Below are 26,647 nucleotides of genomic sequence, written 5' to 3' on the forward strand. Positions count from 1 at the left end.
CCACCGTCCGCGGTCGAGGGACGTGCGTCTTCTATCTGCGACCCTAGCGGGCTCGACTCACGCGCAACGTTCACATTTGAGTTTTAAGCAATTAAACGCGCCAATATTATTCCTAATTGGTCTCGAACATTCGGCGAATGCGAGCGTCCTCCTACCCTGCTTCCAGTTACACGTATATCGGTCATTACGTTGTTAATTTAATGCAAATTTTAAAAATAAACTGTACGCCAGGATAACCCAAAAGCGGATAGGGCACAAGCCCTATCCCACTTCTGATTTTAGCAACGGCTTAATAATTTAAATAAATAAAAAAATACAAAAGTGGGTAGGAACGATCGACACAGAATATTAAATCTAAGACAAGTGAACGCTGCGCGCGCTTCCAGCAAAAGTGATCCGAGGTGGCATGATGTCCCCGCTGGTCGGTCGGTTGCCCCTCCAGATGACGAGTTGCCCCTCCAGATGACGTCACGAGTCCACGTGAGTGCTCGTCGTCAATGGCTCCGCCCATCGACTTTGACTTAAGAGGGAGTCGCCTCTAATAATATATTATTCCTTCACAACATAAACATCTAATGAAGAAGCCTAAAAAGTCCTTTCTTAAGAGACATTGCATTGGAAATATGGATATATAACGCAAGGAGTCTCATATGACACAAGCCAAATCTCTATGTAGTATGATAAGAGGATATGTTGTACCGACCTCATAATGTTTAATGAGGGCATTAAGAAGAAGAAGAATATGTTATTCCTTTATAGTGAAAGTCGTTCTTTGCGATTTGTAAGATATGAATTTGCGTGCTCGTTTGGAATCTTAAAATAATGGCATTGGATACGAACGCTTTGGCTCTTAGCCTTTGGACTACCATCGCTTCAAGTGACATCGATTGTGGCAAATACTTACTGCTGCTAAAAGCGGTACTGAGGAATCTCCATTATGTTTTTGCGCATCGACAGATGTAAATGAGACAGGTCGGTGGACGTCGTACTTTCTAAAAGTGAGTCAGGCGGTTAGTCACGCGAACAATGACATGTCGGTTGTCCAATACGGATTTTGTCAGTTTTGAAATATAGCATCGATGGTGATACGACCACATAGCTGGTTTTTTTGTTAAGTGATTACCGGGATACGTTATCAAAGTCCCGATTTATGGTTATTCTAACATTTTGCGGTTTCATCGCGACAGGATTTCGTAGGATAATATAGAATCTATACTATATATCATATTTCGATCAACACGTACCAAGTTTATAAGACTGAAGTAATAATTCAACGTAAACGCATAAAAACCCAAATGAATTTTAAAGTCTTGTGCAAAGTATGTTTGGCAACAATATATTTATTATACGCGTGACTCAGAATGTAATGTAGAAGTAGAATTTGATATATCAGTCACATTAAGAGATTCTCGTGGAATTGGTCATACTTTTGTTTCAAAACAATAGATTTCATTTAAGATAATATAAGTGGTAAGTCCGAAAATAAAGTTCTTTTGACTTAGTATTTCTTTAGCACGATCTGTAAGTGTAGGATCGGTGTCTGGATTGTGGATAGCCAGTAAATCTTATATATATATATTGGTCCTTGGCACGTCAGGAAAAACAAGGATATGGAGAGGCTTTTTGGTGAGCCAAATATTCTGGGGGAATGAAGGCACGGAGGCTCGGATGGTTCGGGCGTGTAGTGCGTATCGAGCAGAATCGGGCTGTGAAACTAGTGCACGTAGGTGTACCGGAAGGACGTCGCCCCGTAGGGAGGCCTAAGTACCGCTGGTCTGACGCTGTGGAAGGAAATTTCGTGGGCTCCAAGTGTCAGACTGGCAAGGTGTTGCGCAGCGCCGCAGCAAATTTTATTGTCGGAGGCCCCCCACTTCGGGGTCATAGCGCAGTAGTATTAGTAGTAGGTATCGATAGTAAGATGACTATCTATTTTTTTTTTTTGCTTAGATGGGTGGAAGAGCTCACAGCCCACCTGATGTTAAGTGGTTACTGGAGCCCATAGACATCTACAACGTAAATACGCCGCCCACCTTGAGATCTAAGTTCTAAGGTCTCAGTATAGTTACAACGGCTGCCCCGCCTTTCAAACCGAAACCTACCCGTGCGGACTCACAAGAGGTCCTACCGCCAGTTATAAGTTTTTAGATACTGCTGGAGTTTTTGACTTTATTTCCAAACGTATGCATCCTGTAGCATAGCATATTCATTAACCCACTAGTGTTAAGCAATTCTTGCGATTAATTCAACCAAACCATAAATTCACGCTCAAAATAATTTCCCTAAACCCAATCTAGTTTCGCCCATAAGCGTTCCGACTCTCTTCAGCGCTAAAACACATTCGATGGATGAGTCTTCGTTTGTATTTGAAACAATCAGCATTTTCCTTAGTTTCCGCAAATCATGGACGCAATTAAAACTACTTTTGCGGCTTATTTATCTAGCTTCTATATCTCTATCTAGCTTATTTATTTATCTATCGGCTACGGTCTTATCTAGCGCCTGGGCTCCTATTACTGTGAAGATGAAAACTAAACAAACAAACTTCCAGGCTTCAAGATACTGTTCTTCAAATTATATTTTATACTAGCTACCCGCCCTCGCTTCGCTTCTGAAACATTAAATTTTGTTATTGATAGGCGAGTCCCGCCATGTACGGTACGACAATAACTACGGGTGACGCGGTGGAGCGAAGCTAGTCTAAAAAACCTATCAGTGAAAGTCCCGTCAAAATCGGTCCAGCCGTTTCAGAGATTAGCCGGAACAAACAAACAGACAAAAATTGTAAAAAAATATTATTTTGGTATATATATATTCATATGCATGTAGTAAAAAGAGGCTATTTCAATATTACAAACAGACACTCTAATTTTATTTATATGTATAGGTGTATAGATAAAAAAAACATTTTTTAGCTAGCGGTAGTAGCTTAATATTCAAACACCGACCAATAACACCCTATATTACATATAAAATAGGACCTCAATCGTCTGTGACCATGAAAACTAAAGTATTGGAAACATAGAAAATAATATGATGTCAATTAAAAAAACGTGAGATTAAGTAATCGTAATTAATTAATTAATTTATTACAACAACAATCTAGGGATATAACACATAACTAATGAAGTTCTCGTTAAATTTTCCCCTTGAGGGTAATTAAGGGCTCTTTTTGGTCGAAATGGATGGACGTTTACGATCTGACAAAAACCGGATAAACCATAGAATTAAGTTGCCGTTGGCCTGAAGAAACAGCTCAAGGTTGGACGAGGAGGTCATTGATCTTCCATAACAAACATATATATTTTATCCACTGACCGCAAGACACACAAAAGATTATGCAACGTTATGTATTAAGATTAAATGGCAATCAAATTAATTTGAACTCTACAATGAGTCGTGTTAAGGTGAAATTCGTGCGCACCAAAACGGAAGTATTGTAGGTCAAACTTTCTACAATGAAAGTCCGAGACAAGATAAACCGGATTTAAGTCATTTGTGGACTAAACGGTTTTGATGCTTTTTTTGTTTTTATGAAAATGCTGAGGTCTTTTGTTCTTTTCATTTACATTACAGTTACCTATTTTAATTTTTTTTGACTTGTCTATACTACCCTTGATTTTTTAAATTGTCTACCATACTGACTTTGTTTAAAAATTTAGTTTTATTAAAATCACCTACAGCTGGCGCTGCCGTTGTATTGTAAATACTACGACCTTAGAACTCTTGTCTCAAGATGAGTGGCGGCATTAGCATTGTAGATGTCTATGGGCTCCGGTAACCACTTAGCACCAGGAAGGCTGTGAGGTCGTCCACAAAAGTTAGCAATCTATATATATAAAAATGAATTGCTGTTCGTTAGTCTCGCAAAAACTCGAGAACGGCTGGACCGATTTGGCTAATTTTGGTCTTGAATTATATGTAGAAGTCCAGATAAGGTTTAAAAGGTAGATAAATATGAAAATTCCTTTTGTTTGTTTTATGTTTATTTTATACAAAAGTTTAGGTCTTTTATTTATCGATTGAGGCACTACGAAGTCTGCCGGGTCAGCTAGTAAAAAATAAAATAAAAACTTTTATTCGCTTGCAAGCGTGTAGCCACGACTTAACGATTAATAAAAAAATATAAAGTATAAAATTTACCATAACAATAATTTACCATAACCAAACAACCAACTAAGCACGAAATAAATAAATATCTAATAATATTGTTTGTGATAATTTAATTATATATTTCAAGTTTCAAATTATGAAATCCGTTTATAATTCAGTAAAGAGACTAGGAAATTACCCGTATTTGTCTATGGGATTACGGACATCAAAAAGGCTCTTTTCTGCAGTAAAAGTACTTAACGTAACAATTATGCTACATCTTTCTGTTAAAACAATGCTTTTGTTTGTTCAAGTTTGTTTTTCGTTAATTTATTCACGACTAGCGGGATGCTCCGGCTTCGCTCGGGTATTTAATAAAAATTTCAGAATAAAAAATTATAATACACACACATTAACCCTTATATTTGCGTAAGGTTTCTAAAAATAGAAAATTATAAAGATTGTTTGAATATTATTGTTATAATGAAAATAAATAAATGAACTTTTATTTTCATTTCAATAATATTTGTTTTTATCTATTTTTTTATATTACTACTAGCTGACCCGGCAAACGTTGTCTTGCCATATATAAGATTTCTAGAGAATTTCTAGTGTAGAAAAAAAATGACTAACTTATTGGAAGTGTATAAGGATGTGGAATATGAGTGAAAAAGGCCTGGAGCGCTGTGAAAGATGAGGGAATGTTGTTTAAAAATAACAAAAACCAAACATTAATTGTTTTAATTTATTAAAAGTAATAATTATATATATATAATTAATTCATTACATAATATTTATCCCTTAATGCTGCAGCGTGAACATTATTTTTTGTTAGCCCGTCTTTAGTTAATACAAACAAACTTGATGGTTTACCCACTCGAGAGCATGCAACGTATAATTGTCCGTGTGAAAAACATGGTGTGCTCAAATCTAAGCCACAAACAGACATTGTTTGGCCTTGGGATTTATTAATAGTCATTGCAAATGCCAATCTAATCGGAAATTGAATACGCTTAAATTGAATTGGCACATCTGTGGGTATAATAGGTATTCGTGGTATCAATATATTTTCACCTCGAAACTACCATTGAAAATGGTGCCTTCGATAACTTTTTTCATTATTTTTTTAATGACTAATCGCGTACCGTTGCATAGCCGTGGCGGGTTCAAATTACGAAGCAAAATAATTGGAGATCCAACCTTCAATTGTAACTTATGTGGTGGCATGCCTGGCAAATCCAGTGAGTTCAAAAACTCTGTTGGAAAATTTACAGCTTCAGTGCCATCGCAAATTGTATGTCAATATATTTATATGATACCAAGTCCCCTGGCAATAACTGTTGTATCTTCAGATTTAAAATGTCAACGTCCACATTTTTTGCAGCTAACATTGCTCTTTCTGCAAGCCACTCGAGATTTATGTAATTCGTGTGTACATCGGGAAATACTTGTTCAATGAGAGCATCTTGCGAATCAATGATAGTGCAGAAATCATTCGCTAATTTTATGTATCCAGTTTCAGCTATAGTGACTTTTCCATCACCGATATCTAAGAGTTGTTTTGAGAATGTTTCAGCGGATGGATCTTGAAGCATTTGAACGCGCATATTTACTTTCAGCTGTACTATTTCAACATTACGCCACAATGTCGATGATTTTAAGCAGGCGTTGATTTCATCTGCGTATGTTGAACGTGGAATGACGGGAAGTGTTTGTCTGAAGTCACCTGAAAGGACTAACAGAGTGCAACCAAATAGTTTGTCGTTGTTTTTAATATCTTTCAATGTCCTGTTCAACGCCTCAAGCGAATGTTTGTGTGCCATGGTACATTCAAATTTTCCACTCTAAACACCGCCATGTCACTGCCTTTATGGACATAATTGCAAAGTATTTGATGCTCTTCACAGAGCTGCAGAACTCAACATTAATATGAGCATTGTATGTTTTGCTCAGCAGGGGCGAATATGGCACGACCCAACGATTGTCAATATCAATGTTTGTATTGCTGATGTTTTAATAAATGATTGTCCGCCATTATCTGGATTCCTTCGACGATATATTGGATATCCCTCGACATTTGTGATTGTATCGTTAGTGAAATCTTCAGGGAAATTTTTTGTACATTTTCCATCTGACATGCAAGGCGATGAACTAAAAATGTTTAACTACTACGCTTGAAGCATAAACACTAATAATAGCCGAAAACTATAGAGGTAACATCCCTACTCCGTGCTGTTTACAGGGTGAGAAGTGACACCGGTAGACACATGGAGGGGATAACTTACCAAGTGATAATAATTGATGTTATCGAGCGGGATAGAAAATGATAAAATTATGAAAATGACTATTAAAAAGCAAGGGTTGGTGATAAAAAAGTGCAAATTTAGAGTTGTATGTATTTTTGTATGTTGTATCATAAAAAAATAGAAATTAAAAATTTTGTTTAAAAAATAAATAAAAAAATTTAGGGGTGGACTACCCCTAACATTTAGGGGGATGAAAAATAGATGTTGGCTGATTCTCATAGATACCGGATAAGCACAAAAAATTTCATCAAAATCGGTCAAGCCGTTTCGGAGGAGTATGGCAACGAAAACTGTGACACGAGAATTTTATATATTAGATTTTTCTAATTTTCGTAAAAACGTCATACATCAAAACAAAAGCCATTGAGCTTATTGAGTTAGAGCTTCCCTGTAAACGACATTTGACTTTTTTTTTAAGCTATTGTACAGCTTTTATCGCGGGCCTTGAGCGCGGCGACCGAATCATGAAATTCCGTAACAAAAAAACCTTACACCCCTCAATCCGCCTACCATGTAGCTCGCGTTCAACACATTCACACGTTGCACTGGTGTAGTGTTTGTGAATAAGCGCGTGGCGTGACGTCACACTGCATGCGCATCATGAAAAGTCTGCCCATCTCTCTCTCGCGCGGTCTAGCTAATAAGTGTGAAGGGGACAGTTAAGGTTTTGCTTTTATTAATGTTTAATATAGCGTGGTCTTGTTTTATTATTGTTTTAATATTAAATTATCATTGTCTAATTATAATCGCATACGTTTATAAAAAATGCTATACAAATAAACAAACAAATCTTTCCTCTTTATAATATTAGTATAAAAGTATAGATACATAGGGTTTACTGGTGTCGATATCTATACATTTAAATAAAGTTGCAGTGTCTGTTTGTAATATTAAAATAACTGGTTTTTACTACATGAATATGAATATAAATACGGTACAAAGACCAAAATAACATTTGAGATTCCAAAAAATAAATTATACTTACGATTAGTAAGTGAACATAGTTTTCCCTTCGCGCTTCGAGCGGTCTGCTTACGACCTGAATATTAATATTCTTTGTTGGCAGCGAAAATGCATGGTAAGTATGTTTATCATGACTAAAAAATATCAAGGAGATAGCTCTGTGGACGATGACGTTCAAACGTAAAGGGTGTAAATGTAATAATTTAAGCAGTTTTTTTTATTGCTTAGATGGGTGGATGAGCTCACAGCCCACCTGGTGTTAAGTGGTTACTGGAGCCCACAGACATCTACAACGTAAATGCGCCACCTACCTTGAAGTATAAGTTCTAAAATCTTAAGTATAGTTACAATGGCTGCCCCACCCTTCAAACCGGAACGCATTACTGCTTCACGGCAGAAATAGGCAGGGTGGTGGTACCTACCCGTGCGGACTCACATGAGGTCCTACCACCAGTAATTACGCAAATTACAATTGCGCACAAGCTACACTATTCCCGAGTGATATAGGCTATAATCTTTTTTTAAAAAAAATTAGGGATTCTTACTAAAAATCCAATAATGTAACCCAAGGTTTAAAAAAATGATAATACCTAAAGTATTATTTACATCGCGATCCCTGCGAAAACTATTGATGGTAGAATAAAATAATGTACTACGACTTTGTAGAACACATTATTATTTACAAAAGGTGTCGCGACAGTATATTATTATCTCTAACTATTATAGTTATGCCACAATAAGTCTTCTTTTATTTTAAAAGATAACATCAAATATCGATTTTTTTGTTAAGGGCCCGAGCGGAGCCGGAGCGGGCCGCTAGTGTAATAATATAACCCATAAGTTCCATCCCTGTCCAAATTTAATATATCTCTAACCCGATATTTACGATAGGCTCACTAATACATTAGTGTTGGACGCTTATGTTTCTTGAATAAAACATCCAAATCGATCTTGAGCTTGTATTTTGTTTATACAGGTTTTTCTTAATTTTTTTGTGTTGCGAACAAATTAGCTTGACACCGCGATTAATTAAAGTGTAATGGTCAATACCGTCTTTACCATAAGGGCACACGGGGCCCGTGCACAGGGCCCCCATTCTCAGGGGGCCCCGAAGGACCGACAATTGTAGTCGAGAGCAGTCATTTTCGCAGCTTAAGAGAATAAAAAATGAATTGCTAACAACAATGTTACTAGAACGGCTGAGTAATTTGTCAATTATGGGCATAGAAAGTGATATCCTTTAAAAAATTGACTTTAAAGATATAGTGGAATATTTTGCTCAACAGAAATCCCGAAAGAAACCATTATCGTAATCGTAACCAAAAAACCAGCAGCATTCTGATATACATAACTAATATTATTATATCATACTGTATTTGATTACCTATAATAAATGGTCATACTCAGTAAAAAATGTTATTATAATTCGCTTTTTTTACTTTCCAAAAGGGCCTCAAATTCTTGTGTGCCCAAGGGCCCCAGCCTAGTTTAAGACGTCCCTGGTAATGGTGTAGGTAAACATAAATAAAAAATTCAATATTGCTCATTAAAATTTAGCAGGCGTTAACAATTAGGTTTGTATTCCTACAGAAGGGCGGAAGTTTTAGCCGAATAATTGGCTACTGTAGATCAGACATCATAGCGAACGATTTTGAACCGAAAGTAATAACTCCAGGTTTGCGTAATTAATAGTTGCAGAGCATATTAACCCGAAAGGGTAGGTACAGCCGTTTATGCCGCTGTGGAATCATGGTTTACGATTTTAAGAGCTAGCGGCTTTCCAAAAGCAGCTTTGCCCTCATTCGGCAGCGGTATTCAAGCACCGGTCACCGTCCTCGCGGAATCTGTCACTTGCGACAAAGGGCTCGGCGAGTAAATTAACTCACAGACACAGCCCACTGAGTTTCTCGTCGCATCTTCTCGATGGGTCGCATTTCCGATCCGGTGGTAGATTCTGAGTAGCACTGCTCTTGCTAGGGTTCGTGTTAGCAACGTCGTCAGGCTTGAGCCCCGTGAGCTCACCTACACGCTTGGGCAACGCTGCCCAAGCCTTAGAACTTATATCTCAAGGTGGGTGGCGCATTTACGTTTTAGATGTCTATGGGCTCCAGTAACCACTTAACACCAGGTGGGCTGTGAGCTCGTCCAACCAATAAGCAACAAAAAAAAAGCCTCTCAAGGCCTTTACCACAAAATGCCAGGATAAACGTGTTCTCTTACTCTGTTACGCTTAATTGACCTTTTTCAAAAATGTCCAAACACGCAATCTTCAGAACATAAAACTAGTCAAGAAAACGAGGCTATATAGAGAAGTAATAGTGTAGACTTCAACCACGCAATGCCATAAAATCTTACATTTTATAACTTGCTTGTAAAACCCAATTGTTTCGCTGTAATAGTCAGAATGTTATTTGATATTCGCCTATTTGTTGAAACTACTAGCGTCATCTGTAGTTTATTTGTATTACTATACGAAAAGCCTTCTATGAAGCTTTAAAGTCAGCTGCACAAAATTTCAAGTTTATTGAAGTTTCTTCATTGACAGAAATGGTGAGTTCGATAGATTCAAGTCCGGATTCCGTGGACCGGTGTTCAGGATCATTAATCACTCGATCAACAATCTATCACGGTATAGAAGAGATTCGACGGTGACGGACGGACCTTCTCTTTTTTTTTTTAGTAAGAAACTGACTACCTACCACGAAACAGCAGCCTTCATACTGCACTAACAACAGTCCAATAAATATTGGCAATAACAGTAGTAGTAGTGAAGTCGTCGTGGCCTAAAAGATAAGACCTCCGGTGCATTCGTATGTAGCGATGCAACGGTGTTCGAATCCCGCAGGCGGGTACCAATTTTTCTAATGAAATGCGTACTTAACAAATGCTCACGATTGACTTCCACGGTGAAGGAAAAATATCGTGTAATAAAAATCAAACCCGTAAAATTATAATTTGCGTAGTTAATGGTGGTAGGACCTCTTGAGACCTCGCGTGACTCCGTACGGGTAGGTACCACCACCCTGCCTATTTCTGCCATGAAGCAGTAATACGTTTCAGTTTGAAGGGTGGGGCAGCCGTTGTAACTATACTGAGACCTTAGAACTTATATCTCAAGGTGGGTGGCGGCATTTACGTTGTAGATGTCTATAAATATCTTCTGTACTTTTTATAGCAACCAGTACACCTTTGAAGCTTTTGTTTGAAGAACATTAGAATGCTCCGCCAATATTTTGCCTATTAATTCAGCTGCTTGTAACCTAGTCCTTAATTCATATTGAATCCTAGTTTCCTTCATTAGTACCTTTTGAATCTACTACCGGATCTGAATTGCGACCCGCTGAGAAGATCCAATGAGAAGCTTAGCGGGCTGACGTGTGGGTAAGGTTGAACGTCAAACTCTTTGCCGAGTTAACGGGGTTCCTAAGCCTGCTTTTGGTGTTAGAGCTGAAGGCGTCTAGTTCTGAGGTTAATGGATCTGACGGTCAAATATCTTCTGTACTTTTTATAGGAACCAGTACACCTTTGAGGCTTTTGTTTCAAGAACATTAGCACGCTCCGCCAATCTTTCGTCTATTAATTCAACTGCTTGTAACCTAGCCCTTAATTCATATTGAATCCTAGTTTCCTTCATTAGTACCTTTTGAATCTACTACCGGATCGGAATTGCGACCCGTTGAGAAGATCCAGCGAGAAACTTAGCGGGCTGACGTGTGGGTAAGGTTGCACGTCGAACTCTTTGCAGAGTTAACGGGATCCCTAAGCCTGCTTTTAGTGTTAGAGCTGAAGGCGTCTAGTTCTGAGGTTAATGGATCTGACGGTCAAATATCTTCTGTACTTTTTATAGCAACCAGTACACCTTTGAAGCTTTTGTTTCAAGTACATTAGAACGCTCCGCCAATCTTTTGCCTATTAATTCAGCTGCTTGTAACCTAGCCCTTAATTCATATTGAATCCTAGTTTCCTTCATCAGTACCTTTTGATGGAAATAAATTACTTTCATGAAATATCGTTTAATATAGCGTGCGAACGCTAAGATCGGTGCGATATTAATTTTGGATATTGTTGTTGCCACATGCTGGAATACGCCGCAGGGCTGGCAGAAATGATCGGTTCAAATTGCGAAATAATAATATCACTCAGTAACACGTTGTTTTGGTAATAGTTGGGAAGATGTGCATACGGACATTTAAATTGTTAATCAAGCCCACTGACACACTCACTTTTCTCTTCTCTCTCTCTTTTCTTCTGTTTTTCTTATAGACAGTAATACTTTCCGGTAGCACGCTTTCACACAAATGCGTAATGGAACTGTCGGTTGGACGTTCAATTCCAAAAAAAGGGTTTCGCGTAAAAATATTATACATACACTTTTATTAACAAACTAGCTGTACCCGTCCGCTTCGCTGGGCATTTAAAATTGACATTATTATTTCTCACCCCCACAAAGAAGATTCTCATCATTAACGCCCCCGCAACTGGTGTAGGGAGTCCAACACTCACATAAATATTAGCCTATCCATTAAGTACATGTATTTTCTCTAAGGATATTAAGTTTCAAGTCAATCGGATGCATGGTTCAGTAGTTATAACGGAACATCCGTAAAAACCACTGTACATTTATATATTAGTATAGATTAATATGAGACTTAAACATGACAAGCCCAATAGAAAATGAAAGATATCGCCAGTTACACTGTACGGTAATCATCTAACGACACCCCACATCGCGATTTGTTCGGGTAATCGAAAGTTTTGAAAGAGATAAAGGGACTTACTCACTCACATATTACGTGAGATATTGATACTTATTTTAAGGACATTTGTGTGCAAATTAAAATTAATTCAACTGAATTCTAGTTTTTTTTGAATCCTGCCCAGCATTAGTCCTCGGTGATCGAAGAAGTCGTAGTGGCCTAACGGATAAGACGTCCGGTGCATTCGTGTTGAGCGATGCACCGGTGCTCGAATCTCAGGTGGGTACCAATTTTTCTAATGAAATACGTACTCAACAAATGTTCACGATAGACTTCCACGGTGAAGGAATAACATCGTGTAATAAAAATGAAACCCGCAAAATTATAATTTGCGTAATTACTGGTGGTAGGACCTTTTGTGAGTCTGCGCGGGTAGGTACCACCACCCTGCTTATTTCTGCCGTGAAGCAGTAATGCGTTTTGGTTTGAAGGGTGGGGCAGCCGTTCTATCTATACTTGAGACCTTAGAACTTATATCTCAAGGTGGGTGGCATATTTACATTGTGGATGTCTATGGGCTCCAGTAACCACTTAACACCAGGGGGCTGTGAGCTCGTCCACCCATCTAAGCAATAAATAAAAAAGCACCTAAATTACAAAGGCACCATTATTATAGGCAGAGCCCGTTTCGGGTAGAACGGTTCTAGATAATTAAGAAATTCATTTTCAGTTCGTTGGAACGTAGTCTTTTGTCGAAGTCAAAAGATATTACAGCCTTTGTTACTAAACTTATCAAAATAATTGGCCTCCGTCTGTGAGAGATTAATGAAGAATTCAAGAGAATGCTATTTTTATTTCGAAATTAATATAAACGTTTTCTTTATTTGAGACTAGCTGACCCCGCAGACTTCGTAGTGCTTCAATCGATAAATAAAAGACCTAAACTTTTGTATAACATAAACTTAAAACAAACAAAAGGAATCCGTCCGACGTCCGATTTTCATATTTATCTATACCTTTTGTAGCCTTGTCTGAACTCCCACAAATAATTCAAGACCAAAATTAGCCAAATCGGTCCAGCCGTTCTCGAGTTTTAGCGAGACTAACGAACAGCAATTCATTTTTATACATATAGATATAGAGGTCAGGATCTGGTGTGAAGTCGCGACAGTTGTTTTTTTTGATCGCCCTTAAAGGCAGACGAGCATACGGCCCACCTGATGGTGAGTGGTTACCGTCGCCCATGGACTTCAGCAATTCCAGGGGCAGAGCCAAGCCGCTGCCTACCGTTAAGTACTTTCCACGAGCCTCGTTTGAAGAAGGATATGTCGTAGCGATTTGTCATGCTATCCCATGGCTTTGGAGGTCAAATTCTATTTACATTCGACGAACAATAATATTCAGTTTGCAACCGAAGATGATAACAAATGTCCCAGTACAAGCCTTTTTAGACAAAATAAAGAACTTAAAAATAAGAACAGAGATAAAATGAAGTGACATTGTAAGAAGGGTCAGATTGATAAAGTGGATATGGGCAGGCCACATTTGTACGATGTATGAGACAACATAGAAAAGGAAGGTGATAGAATGGACGCATAGAGAAGAGAAAATTGTCTATTACGAATATTTTAAGATCAAAATAAACGACAGCGGTTTAAGCGGCAATTACCAGCGAATAGAATTCTAATTTATTATACAGTTCAATTTTGGTTTATTAATTGTTGAATTAATATCGTATTATTACCGTTATAGGCAGACTAGCATTTAGTCCTCCTGATAGGAAATATTTAGCGTTATTCGACATCGGCAATAATAGGGGCACAGGCAAACCGTTGGTTTTAGCTAGATATATATTAAAGGGATTCTAATGTAGGCATAACCAGGGACGTCTTAAACTAGGATGGGGCCCTTGGGCACACAAGAATTTGAGGCCCTTTTTTATAGGTAATCAAATACACTATGATATAATATGTCATTAATGATATTAGAATGCTGCTGGTTTTTTGGTTACGATTTCGATAACAGTTTCTTTCGGGATTTCTGTTGAGCAAAATCTTCTATTATATGCATAGTATATGCCTTATAAATACCTTCTGATTAATGATTTGTGAAAAAAGTGTAATGTGCCCGACAAAAATGTTTTGAGAATAAACGTGTGAGAGAAATTGTCGGTCTTTCGGGGCCCCCTGAGAATGGGGCCCTGGGCACGGGCCCCGTGTGCCCTTATGGTAAAGACGGCATTGGGTATAACGACAATAGGAAGATCTTCCACCGAGCGGGTGATACTGTTCGGTAGACCGACAATCCGGATGTTGCTATTCGGAAAATACTTAATATACTTATGTAATCCAAGCTTATTTTGAAAATGTCGTAAGCGAGATTCAGGCATCTCTAAAATAGGTATCTTGTGTTCTGTTATAGCTACCTCCACACCGATAAATCATTTTATATAGGATCTGTCCTCTGCTTGTCAAATTGAAGTATATTTAATTAAAATTTGCGGACTGTGTATAGACTATTTCAACTTCTGTAATGTAGTCTATTGTTATTGCTTTAATGGGAAGACGAGCTCGTGATTTACTTGGAGTTAAGTGGTTACCGGAGCCCATGGACATCAGCGACATAAATGCCACCACCCATCCCGAGACATGAGTTTTAAAGTCTCCGTTTTTATAGGATAACTACCCCACCTTTCAAAACGAAACGCACTACTGCTTCGCGGCAGAAATAGCCCGGGTGGTGGTACCTACCCGTGCGGACTCACGTCCTACTACCAGTGAAACTTTCTGTTAATGTATGATATATGAAACAAAACCAGTAGTTTAACAAAAAAAAATTATGTATGTATTTTTAATGTGGCGTAGTGTAATGCAATATAAAAAAAAAACTGTTACTCGGAACCTACGGCTTCGACAAAAAGGACGCCTACCGACCTTCAAGTTACCTCTATTTTGCTGAGCTCATTAACGAGTATTGTTTTTCATTCTCATTAGAGTAGTAATTTATTACCGTTTCTCCTTCAAGAACCATCTGATTATGCCCTTTACAATGTCAACAGTATCCAACTGGGATGGCAGTGTACCAGATAGTCGAGCGATAATATAATTAATACAATTGATTCATTTGGATACCGTAACCTAAAATGAATTAAAACATTTTTATTTTTTTACTTATTATTATAATGTTTACATTCACTATTTATGACTATTAAATAAATATATTACTTAATTACAAAAAAAATATATTGAAGATATTCTCATATAAATAGCATATTAACAATAGAACGGAATAAATGCACGCATTAAAGATTAAATAATAATAAATAAAACCTAAAAATAGAAGAGACAGTTTCTAATAAATACAAAGGACATACATACATGAAAACGCTTATAGAATCGGACATACAATAAATTACATTCTCACAATGACATACTCAAATAAATTAACCAATAAATTAACTAGCCTAGAACCGCTACTAAATGCTAAACTCCACACATTGAATTGTGCCAAAAAGCAATAGAAGAAAAAGTTATTGTTTCTTTACAAAACATATTTAGTAATCTGAGCAAGTACTGATGCGATATTATATTTTTACAATTTTTTTTTTGCTATATGGATGGAAGAACTCACGGCCCACCTCCTGGTGTTAAGCGGTTACCGGAGCCCATAGACATCTACAACGTAAATGCCGCCACCCACTTTAATTAAGCCTACCTTCAATTAAGTTCTTGGTCTTCGAGATTGTGACAGCACTTACGCTGTTTTAGCTTTCTTCTTCAACTTGATTAGAATCTACCATTCACCTGCTCACACTATGACGTTTTTATATACTTTGTTATCTAGAATTCAAAGCCTCAATTTCCTAGCAGTCACTAGCTTGTTGATATCGTGATACGCAGCTATCATGGTGTGCGTTGGAGTGCTGGTTGAACAGCCTGGATGGAGAGTCACGCAGTCCACTCCCTCTTGTCCTCGCCTCGCTGCTCTCATGTATTTGAAGAACCTAAGGATCTCTGGGTTGTCGGAGACCGGGCGACGGAGTTCGTTCAGCTCTCTGCGGCAAATAAAACAAGGATTTGTAGAAAGAACTGTCTTTAGTCTTTACTGTTAAATGTCAAGTCTGGTGGTAGGAGGTTCTTGTGAGTCCGCGCGGGTAGGTACGAGCACCCTGCCTATTTCTGCCGTGAATCAGTAATGCGTTTCGGTTTGAAGGGTGGGGCAGCCGTTTTAACTATACTGAGACCTTAGAACTTATCTCAAAGTGGGTGGCGCATTTACGTTGTAGACGTTTATGTGCTCCAGTAACCACTTAACACCAGGTGGGCTGTAAGCTCATCCGCCCATCTAAGCAATAAAAAAAAAAGAAAAATAAACTATAGGGGATTTTACTTGCTCGTTTTTGCATAACACCGTCCAGCCTATCGCCCATAACATAGCAATGTCAACATTACTTTTGTACGAAACAAGTCCGCCCCATACCCTAGCAGTCCCTTACTAGAAGAGAGAATACCCTTACTAAGCAATAAGGTCGACAATTGTTCTACTCATTTGCATTCTGATGTTCCAATCGGAATATAAAACATCGATTATTTACATAAATCTTTCATGGTATGGGAAAAGGGTCAGTAAGCTCGTATATCTATTAGGTAATTAGCTTATGACCTCACGGACCTCACGTACGTCACATAAGATTCAACTTTTTTTTCGATCATCTTCCAAGTTAACATAAAAGTCTTCATTGACACAACGGTTAACCCACCTAATGAGCTGTGTCTTTGCGAGTTTTTTAAGGTTCTCGTTAGCGTAAAAGTTAACTCAAATTTGTATGGCAGCGTAACGGCGCCCCTAGCGGCGAACGTAGGCAAACGTTCCGACTTTAGTTAACTTTTACGCTATCGAGAACGTTAAAAAACTCGCACTAAGCACACTGGTATTTAAATGAAGCCTCATCAGTTGTAAACCAGAACATTACCAACCTGCTCAACTGGGCTGATACCAGGTTGCTGTAGGGCGCGTATTTCGCTGGATTCGCGTACATGAGGCAAATAAGCTGTTCCCTGCAAGCTTCTAGCTTCATGTCACTCAGACTTTGCCCTCCCATTTGTGGGCTATCTGTGACTGCATTCTCTGATGGTGCTAATCCTGAAAATGAAAGATGTTTGCTTAGAGATTAATTTTCTAGTTTGCCTTCCCGTGTGCAGTTTTTATTAATTGCATAGATAGGTGGACGAGCTCACAGACCACCTGGTATTAGGGGGTATCCGAGCACATAGACATCTGCAACGTAAATGCCGCCACCCACCTTGACATATGAGTTCGAAAGTCTCAGTATATAAGGTCTCAGCTTGAGGTTAATATTGGTAAAGCTCCAATTTATAGTATGTGATTCTATAGTCATTACATTTGGCTTGTTCTGTCTTTTTGAAAGGTGGTGGAAATTGCTGTCATGTATTTGTGTTAATGGTTAATGATGACCAAATCACCTTCCATCATCACCACCACCATAACCTTCTCCAGAAATTGTATAACCAATAATATTGAGTTTGATGTGTTAGTATCAACAATTTTATCTTTTCCTCCTCCTTATCCCATGAGGTGGGGCAGCACAGCGAATTATCCTATTCCATTCTCTTCTATCAGCCATCATCTCAACACTCACTCCTCTCTCTCTCTCTCATATCGTCATTCACACACTCCATCCATGTCTTCTTCCTCCTTTACCTTCCACTACCATTTCCATACATGTACCTTCTCATGTACATCACATCTCCATACCAAGCTAACTGTCCGCTCTTTAATTTGTTAATTATCGGGGCTATTTTCGTTAAGTTAGTCAGTAGTAGCGTTAGTATCAACAACTTCCTGCATATTTCTGTGACGAAGCTTTCACATATTCCAAATTCGAATTTCAAATTCATATCTCAAGGCAGGTATCGGCATTCGCATTGTCGTACCTATTGACCCTGCTAAGTACCTAACTTAAAGTCAACTTTGAGATCATTTGGCTGATGAAACAAAAGTTCTTACCGAGCCTTGCAAAGATCCCGTCGAGCCTTGAAAGCAGCGGTGAGTAGAAAGGGTCATAGTTGCTCAGGATCATGGAGGACGCCGGTATTTTTTGGAAGATCTAAAAAAATAAGAATCATTAGATATGACGCCAGATTCCTTTGCTCAGCTAAGTATAGATATTTATCATTTTACGATCTCATTAATAATGAGCTGTCGTAGCTTTATAAGAATAAGATCATTTGAATAAAAATGTGGGTATGCATAGGAAGACAAAGGTTGCAGGCGGTCATTGACCCACGAATTTATACATTGCGGGTATTTAAAACTTTATTGCACCGATTGTTTAAGATTATTTTCCGATTCTATGTTATTTTACCTTGTAGTTATTTGCAGTGGACATCTGGTTTTTGTAGTAGCTGTTCTTGCTTGGTAGGTAGGTAACTTTGGGTCCACCTGCGCCGTATCTGAAAGAGACGATAATAATTTTGTGTGGGTAATACCGTTCTGATTATTTTTGGTGAAGAACAAAAGCGAACGTGTAGGTTGCTTAATAGAAAGCGTATTTTATTGGTTTTTAAGCTATTACATAGCTTTTATCGCGGGCTTTGAACGCGGTGACCGATTCCAGAAATTCCGTAACGAAAATAAAACCTAACACCCCCCACTCCGCCTATCGTGTAGCTCGCGTTCAACACATTCACACGTTGCGCTTGTGTAGTGTTTGTGAATAAGCGCGCGGCGTGACGTTGCACTGCATGTGCATCTAGAAAAGTCTGCCCATCTCTCTCTCGCGCGGTCTAGCTTATGAGTGTGAAGGGGACAGTTAATATTTGGCTTTTGTTAATGTTTATAAATATAGCGAGTCTTATTTTATTATTGTTTTAATATTAAATTATTATTGTCTAAATATAATTGCATAACTTGATAGAAAATGCTATGCAATAGCTTTACCGCGGCAGTCCCCGAGTGCCACACGTGTTTTTTTTTATTTAACCGGTTTAAGCACATATTGTTTTCTGATCTGATTGTATCATTTAATTCAAACCGTTCCAAGAAAAATAGATTGAGAACGAATCGTGAAACGCGAGAATTGGCATCGTCAAAGCACAACCGCACGATATGAATATCGCGAATTGGCTATGTGTTTTGTTCCAACGGAAAATTCGATTTGCGCTTTCGGCGCGTAACATTTTCTGAATATATCGCGGGAGGGTTTTGATCTTGTATTTTATTCGTTTACGCTGGTACACTAACAAGGTTAATGCCATATATACAGTCACGATATAATTTCGTGTAAATTACTGATATAAAAGACACATTTCACATGTAAAATCAAATAAGAATAAGCTTGTTTATTTACGTCTTATGACCGCAAACGTCATAGGTTACATATACCGCGTAAAAACACTATGTAAAAACGTTTTAAGACTGAACAAGGTTTTTTTTGCTTAGATAGGTAGATGAGTTCACGGTCCACCTGATGTTAAGTGGTTACTGGAGCCCATAGACATCTACAGTGTAAATGCCGCCACCCACCTTGAGACATGAGTTCTAAGATCTCACAGTGCAACGGCTGCCCCACCCTTCAAACCGAAACGTATTACTGCTTCACGGCAGAAACAGACAGGGTGGTGGTACCTACCCGTGCGGACTCATAAGACGTCCTACCCTACCAGTAAATACGCAAATTATAATTTTGCGGGTTTGATTTTTATTACACGATGCTATTCCTTCACCGTGGAAGTGAATCTTGAACATTTTTTAATATGTTACACAGCATACAGATACAGTTTATTAAGTTCGCAGAAACTCTCATAAGCATGTGGGGATTATGACAAAGGGAATATCTTCTACCGAACGAGTGTAGTTAGTTGCTCGACAAATCCACGGTACTTATACTTGCAAGCTTATCTTGAGAGTGTCGTTAGCGAGATTCAGGCATCTGTCAAATATCTTGTGTTTTATGATAGCTACCGTCATAAGTACTTTTTTTTCCTCCCTATGCTGAAAACCTTGAGAGACTATTTCAGCTTCACCTTAGCATGTAGGTGAGCTCACGTGGCTCAAACCGGAAGTGTTGCTAACACTGGCCCTAGCAAGAGCCGTGCTTCGCAGCATCTACCACCGGATCGGAAACGCGACCCACTGAGAAGATCCGGCGAGAAACTCAGTGGGCTGTGTCTATGGGCATAAGTAATAATAGTATTAGAACGCGTTGGATTGGAGAATTTTGTGGGAAAAATGTCGCTCATAATAATCGAATTCTAGTGTTACAAATAAATCTAATATATAAAATTCTCGTGTCACAATGTTCGTTCCCATACTCCTCCGAAACCGCTTGACCGATTCTCATGAAATTTTTTATGCATATTCAGTAAGCTTGAGAATCGGCTACTATCTATTTTTCTAACCTTTAAGTGATAAGGGGTGTTCACACCAAAATTTTTTTTTAAATTTTTTTGATAAAAATTATTTTTAAAGTTTTTGTTTTGTTATTTTTAAACAACATTCCCTCATCGTTCACAGCGCTCCAGGCCTTTTTCACTCATATTCCACATCCTTATACACTTCCAATAACTTAGTGATTTTTTTCTACACTAGAAATTCTCTAGAAACCGTATAATATATGGCAAGACAACGTTTGCCGGGTCAGCTAGTATAAGGCTAAATTTCAAACAATCAAAAACTTTATATAGATTTAAGAAAACTGTTAAGGAACGTTTGTGCAACAAGGCATATTATAAAGTTAAGGATTATTTACTAGATGGCACTACGTGGGGATGAGGCGCTCGCTCCTGGCCTTTTCATTTTTCATTATTATTACTTTTTTTAATTGTATTTTTTGACTTGTTTTTTCTTTTATTGTAAATATTTTTATTTATTATAAAAAATGAAAATATTTGAGAAAAACAAAAAAGCCTGCTGAGTTTGTTTCGCCGGTTCTTCTCAGGACTGTGGCTTTTTTTGGAACCGGTGGTAGAATTAACATTGTTATTTGTATTTTGACATTCAACAAGTGTGTCATACTGACATCTAAGTTGAAATAAATGATTTTGAATTTGAATTTGAATTTGAATTTGAATTTGAATTTGCATTTGAATTTGAATTTGAATTTGAATTTCTTATCTTAAATTATTTGAACGGAGCTTTAAAGGTTTTCTAAATGCCATCGTAAATTTAAATTATGTTTTAATTCAGGTTACGTTTTTGCAAATCGTAGACGTCGGTGATGCAGTAGTTAGAGCCTCTGATTGTTGCGCCGTGGTTTGTGGGTTCGATTACCACATCGGATAAACATTCGAATGATGAACAGGTTTGTTTGCTATTTATGCATTTTTTTTTATTGCTTAGTTGGGTGGACGAGCTCAAAGCCCACGTTGTGTTAAGTGGTTACTGGAGCCTATAGACATTTATAATGTAAATTCGCCACCCACCTTGAGATATAGGTTCTAAGGTCTCAAGTATAGTTACAACGACTGCCCCATCCTTCAAACTGAACCGCATTACTGCTTCACGGCAGAAATAGGCAGGGTGGTGGTACTTACCCGCGCGGACTCACAAGAGATCCCACCACCAGTAATTACGCAAATTATAATTTTGCGGGTTTCATTTTTATTATACGATGTTATTCTTTCACCGTGGAAGTCAATCGTGAACATTTGTTGAGTACGTAGGTAGTTCATTAGAAAAATGGGTACCCTCCTGGGATCCGAACACTTATCCCTTAGGCTACGACGACTTCTAAATGTATATAAGTATATACATATCGGGAGAGGCCTATGCGAAAGCAAAACAATCTTTGCCGATGTCAAATGCTTAGAAAAGTTACATTAACAGTATGTACCTAAATATGAATTAAGATTGTTAGTAAAGGCTTCTTTATCTTTTCGCGGTAACGGATTAGTGATTTTAATGAGTACATTAATAAGTTTGCTCAAGGTGGCATTACGTATTAATATTTTACCTTGACATGTCAATATTTCCCGGTTCCATGTCGTTTCCTTCTGTGGCATAGTCTTGGGGGTAAGCATAAGTGCCAGTTGGGTTAGTCTCATATCCCATGAAGTCTTTGTTGTCGTTGTTGTATGCGTTAGTGTCATCCATATTAGCCGGGGGATAGCTAGCTTGACTGGAAGTCGCTGACAGGTGAGAGATGCCTGAAAATTATCGAAACATATTAAACATTTTAATCCTCTCTGTCATTATTTTAACAGACAGACCACTGAACTGACTGACAATGACATTTGGTGCGCTAAATATGGCGGATTTTCGGCCTCATTAGGCATTTACGTATATTCATGTTTCATTTTATGTACGCACTGAAATACTGTTATATTTTTTTCCTGCGAGTTACAGTGCTGAGTAAGAACGAGATAAACATATGTTTATGTGTGTGCCTTCAAAATGGATGCTATTTATATAAGCAATTGTACGTATAGAACAATATGTCGTGTTCCTATTTTAAAGGTCTATGATTTTAACCTAGTTTTTCATTCAATGTCTTGGACGTAAAATTGTTAGCTATCAATCTAGTGATCTTTCGTAATAAGGTGACACTCTACAAAACTTGCATACGCCCCGTCATGACCTATGCAAGCGTAGTGTTCGCTCACACGGCCCGCACCAACTTGAAACTCCTTCAAGTCATTCAATCCCGTTTTTGCAGGATAGCCGTCGGAGCACCATGGTTCCTAAGGAATGTGGATCTCCATGATGACCTGGAGCTTGACTCAATCAGTAAGTATATACAGTCGGCATAAAAAAAAACTAGTGATACCTATAACCTTAAATGGTTTTTTTTAGATCATTTACGAATGATCAGTATAAATCTCGCTGTTTTTGTCTGTCTTTGTATACATTTACTTTATCTAAGCATCGGAGCGTATATATTTTATGACTATTATCATACAAACGTACACAATGGTACACGCATTTTATATTAATAGAATACAAATAAAGCTTATTTTTGACATTAGAAGATGGAAACCCTCTCTGTACAAAATTACGCGTAATTGGAGTGTAGCCGAAAATAGCAGGCCGTGGGTAGGCGAGTAGCGTGATATAATTAGAAGGAGAGAACTCAAATATGGATGGTTAATAATATATAAGAAAAAATATAACTGGTGGTACGACGTTTTTTTTTTTTTTATTGCTTTCGTTAGGCAGACGAGCTTACGGCTCATCTGATGGGAAATGATAACCGTCGCCCATAGACATCCAAACTACATCAGTGACTCAGATGCGCTGCCTATCCTGGCCTGGATGGGCAGCCTTATGTATGTTACACCGGCTATCCTGTCCTTCAGACCGGAACACAGTATTACTGTTTTGCGGCAGAAATAGACAGGACGGTGGTACCAACCCGGGCGGGCTTCTACACAGAACCCTACCACCAGATAAACGTTTTGTGAGTCCGCACGGGTAGGTACCACCGCCCTGCCTATTTCTGCCGTGAAGCAGTAATGCGTTTCGGTCTGAAGGGTGGGGCAGCCGTTGTAACTATACTAAGACCTTAGAACTTATATCTCAAGGTGAGTGGCGTATTTACGTTGTAGATGTCTATGGGCTCCGGTAACCACTTAACACCAGGATGTGAGCTCGCCCACCCATCTAAGCAATACATAAATAAAAATTGTCTAACTAGGCTTGTATGTTTTGCGCTGATTATTATATATACTGAAACCAATAACGGATGAATTTAAACATCTTAATTAATCAAAATTAGAATTAAAAAGAATTTGCAAATAAACTTACAATAACCTCAGTAGAAACTAAAATAAAAGTAATTATTTCTCTTGAATAAAGGAGAGCTCTCACTAACTATATTAAACACATTCCTTGGAATGCAAAGCTTTTGAACTACTTCACGTTATAACGAGCTTCGATTTATATATAAGCTTCTTAGCGAAGAGTAGCAAGTTGTGTTGTCAGTATATCTTGCAAAGGCTGTTTGAATACTGAGAGCTTTAGCGTATTTGTGAGATGATGCAGTATAACTTGAAGTCTGTAACTCCGGCTGAATAGTAATACAAGTTAGGTTTATTTGTGGCTAATATCCGTATCCGGAATTCCGATTAGTATATTTAAATCTTATTTCCTTTGGCACCAATTTTTTAATTTTTTTTTATTGCTTAGGTGGATGGACGAGCTCACAGCCCACCTGGTGTTAAGTGGTTACTGGAGCCCATAGACATCCACAACGTAAATGCGCCACCCACCTCGAGATATAAGTTCTAAGATCTCAGTATAGCTACAACGGCTACCCCACCCTTCGAACCGAAACGCATTACTACTTCACGGCGGAAATAGGCGGGGTGGTGGTACATACCCGCGCAGACTCACAAGAGGTCCTACCATCAGCGAACTATACTGAAACCTTAGAACTTATATAGCTGGGTGGCGCATTTACGTTGTGGATGTCTATGGGCTCCAGTAACGATTTAACACCAGGTGGGCTGTGAGCTCATCCACCAATCTAAGCTATAAAAAAAAAATGATGAGTCGTAGGCCATAGACCAGTCCACGGAAAAAGCTTGCGAAGTACGACTGAATTGAATCTCACCTTTTCCTAATATCTTCCCGAAGCTACCGAGGATACTTGGCAGGAACATCGCGAACAGAATTGTCTTTATTAACACCTGCCCTCCGATCAGCAGCGGCAGGAAAAACTTGTTTAAACCGAAGGCTGAAATCATGGTAACCGTTATTAGTTTCAATATGATGGTAGGGTTTTTGCAAAAATGGATCGGCATGGGTTGGTATTAGAGTTTAGATTGCAAAACCGGTTTTCTTAGTATTTTTTTAGCAGAGCATACTGCTCCATGGACATTACGAAATGTGAAGTTAAATGGTTGTCGTAAGTCAGAAGAAGAAGAAGAAGAGTTTAAGACCTTGGAGAGATAGTTAGTTTTAAAACAAAGCTAAACACATTAAGCGTGGTCAAGTTACTTGCTTCGGCTACTTGTATCTTTAGGTTGTAATTCGAGCAGGATATCTTTGGATATTATTAGACGTGTTCTACTTTGTTTATCCCACTTCCATCCACGTTAAATTTATAAATTTCGAAAAATGGTATAAGAACATGGCTGGGGTAACGCCAGGTATATCTGCTTTGATAAGTAAGCCGTGTGTCCGCTGACTGATTGATATGTCAATGGGCTTATAAACCAAGTGGTAGTTTATAGATTAGAGAGTACTAGAAGCAACTTTTCATAATAAGGAAATGTAACTTGTTTTATTTAATCATAAATTTGTGGAGGATCCCTGAAGCATGTATAGCTTATCACTATTGATAAATAAAACATTTGCAAATTACGCTTTCATTCATTATCTGCATCTTCATCTTTCTCGAATCTAAAGGATTCAATTTAGATTTTCTTAATAAGTCCGTTAATCTGTTTTAGACAGACATAAAACAATTTTAACAATGAGCCTGAAGTGCCTAAGAACTGCTTTGTCAAGCCGATTTCGTCTTTGTGACGTTGTAGCCAAGATTAAAGCCACAAAAGAAAATTTATGATTTTTATACGACAAATAATAACAGTAAAACATATTATTATACTTACATCTGAAGCCCATAAACTTAGCAGCTTTTGGTAAGCTTATCGAAAGCACGTGCGTATCTATAAAGCTCTTGATCTTTTGATAAAGTCTGTATTCGTAAGTATATTTACTGAATAAGCCTCTCGCTTCTTCAATATCATTATTTTCTTTTCTCTCTTTGTCTACTACTTTAGTATCGTTTTTAATTTTGATTTCAACTCCATCAATTATTTTGATTCGTTCATAATTTAATACGTTATCTATTAAATTCTCTACGTATCCCATAGTTTTATTTAAAAGGGCCTCTTTCTCTGTTACATTTTCTAAACTTCTGATAAAATCTTGTAAAGTACTAGGCGCTTTATCACTGACTAAAACATTAATATTACTAGATTCAGTACTATGGCAATCGCTTTTATTTATATCTACAGTATTATTTTTGGTTTCTTCATTTATACTTAAATCTTGACAGTTAAATCGAGCAGCAAAAAGTAGTATGTACATTAAAATTAAAGTGTGATTCTCGATCGGCCATTGTGCTTTTCTATAACCGGTCCAGCGTGATGTTTGTTTCTTCAGGTCCATTTTTGTGTGGCCTTTCTAAACTCATCACCGTGCACTTATATCGGGCTCTTCAATAGATGGTTTTCTGCGTCAATTAATGAGAATTCTGTAACAAAAAAGATCGTTATTAGAAAATGAGCGGAATTATATTCACATTATTGTTTTCGTGCGTCTAGTGAATGGTTGGCCTCGTTCACAGACGAAAGTGGCTAACTAGATTGATCTGTACGTATCTTAACCGTGATTATAACTGATAGCTGGTCACTGGCTGGAAGCCGCTGGTATATCTCTTGATCGTCACATATTTATTTTTTCTCTACCTATTCTTTGGTAGCCTAAGGGGCTTTTTCAGCTACGCTATGGCTGGTAGGTGATCTCCCATCCAATCCACGATTTGCAGCATTTTAATAAGAAAAGACGCGTATATTAGCTCACCACGAGCCTAGTGTTGATCGATCAGCAAGGCGTATCTTTTTT

At 38.0% G+C, this 26,647-nt stretch overlaps 1 protein-coding gene and 1 long non-coding RNA gene across 3 annotated transcripts in view; one reads left to right on the plus strand and one right to left on the minus strand.

Moving 5' to 3' along the window:
- Window positions 1–10,424: 10,424 nt before the first annotated feature.
- LOC134201492 (uncharacterized) overlaps window positions 10,425–26,647 on the plus strand; it is a 92,796-nt gene continuing 76,573 nt past the window's right edge. The window contains exon 1 of the long non-coding RNA XR_009976829.1: window positions 10,425–10,476. This is a non-coding gene — a long non-coding RNA (uncharacterized LOC134201492). The remainder of the gene's footprint in view (window positions 10,477–26,647) is intronic.
- The window catches only part of LOC101743499 (uncharacterized), a 78,742-nt gene continuing 67,305 nt past the window's right edge, over window positions 15,211–26,647 (minus strand). For both annotated transcript variants that reach the window (XM_021347948.3, XM_004926074.4), the window contains exons 2-8: window positions 25,630–26,276; window positions 24,627–24,749; window positions 22,029–22,221; window positions 18,441–18,528; window positions 18,083–18,182; window positions 17,032–17,197; window positions 15,211–16,109 (exon numbers count right to left, since the gene is read on the minus strand). In XM_021347948.3, the coding sequence (XP_021203623.1) occupies window positions 15,902–16,109; window positions 17,032–17,197; window positions 18,083–18,182; window positions 18,441–18,528; window positions 22,029–22,221; window positions 24,627–24,749; window positions 25,630–26,191 (1,440 nt within the window). In that variant the 5' untranslated portion in view covers window positions 26,192–26,276 and the 3' untranslated portion in view covers window positions 15,211–15,901. The remainder of the gene's footprint in view (window positions 16,110–17,031; window positions 17,198–18,082; window positions 18,183–18,440; window positions 18,529–22,028; window positions 22,222–24,626; window positions 24,750–25,629; window positions 26,277–26,647) is intronic.

This window comes from Bombyx mori, chromosome 26 (genome assembly GCF_030269925.1).
Source record: "Bombyx mori chromosome 26, ASM3026992v2".
NCBI lineage: Eukaryota > Metazoa > Arthropoda > Insecta > Lepidoptera > Bombycidae > Bombyx > Bombyx mori.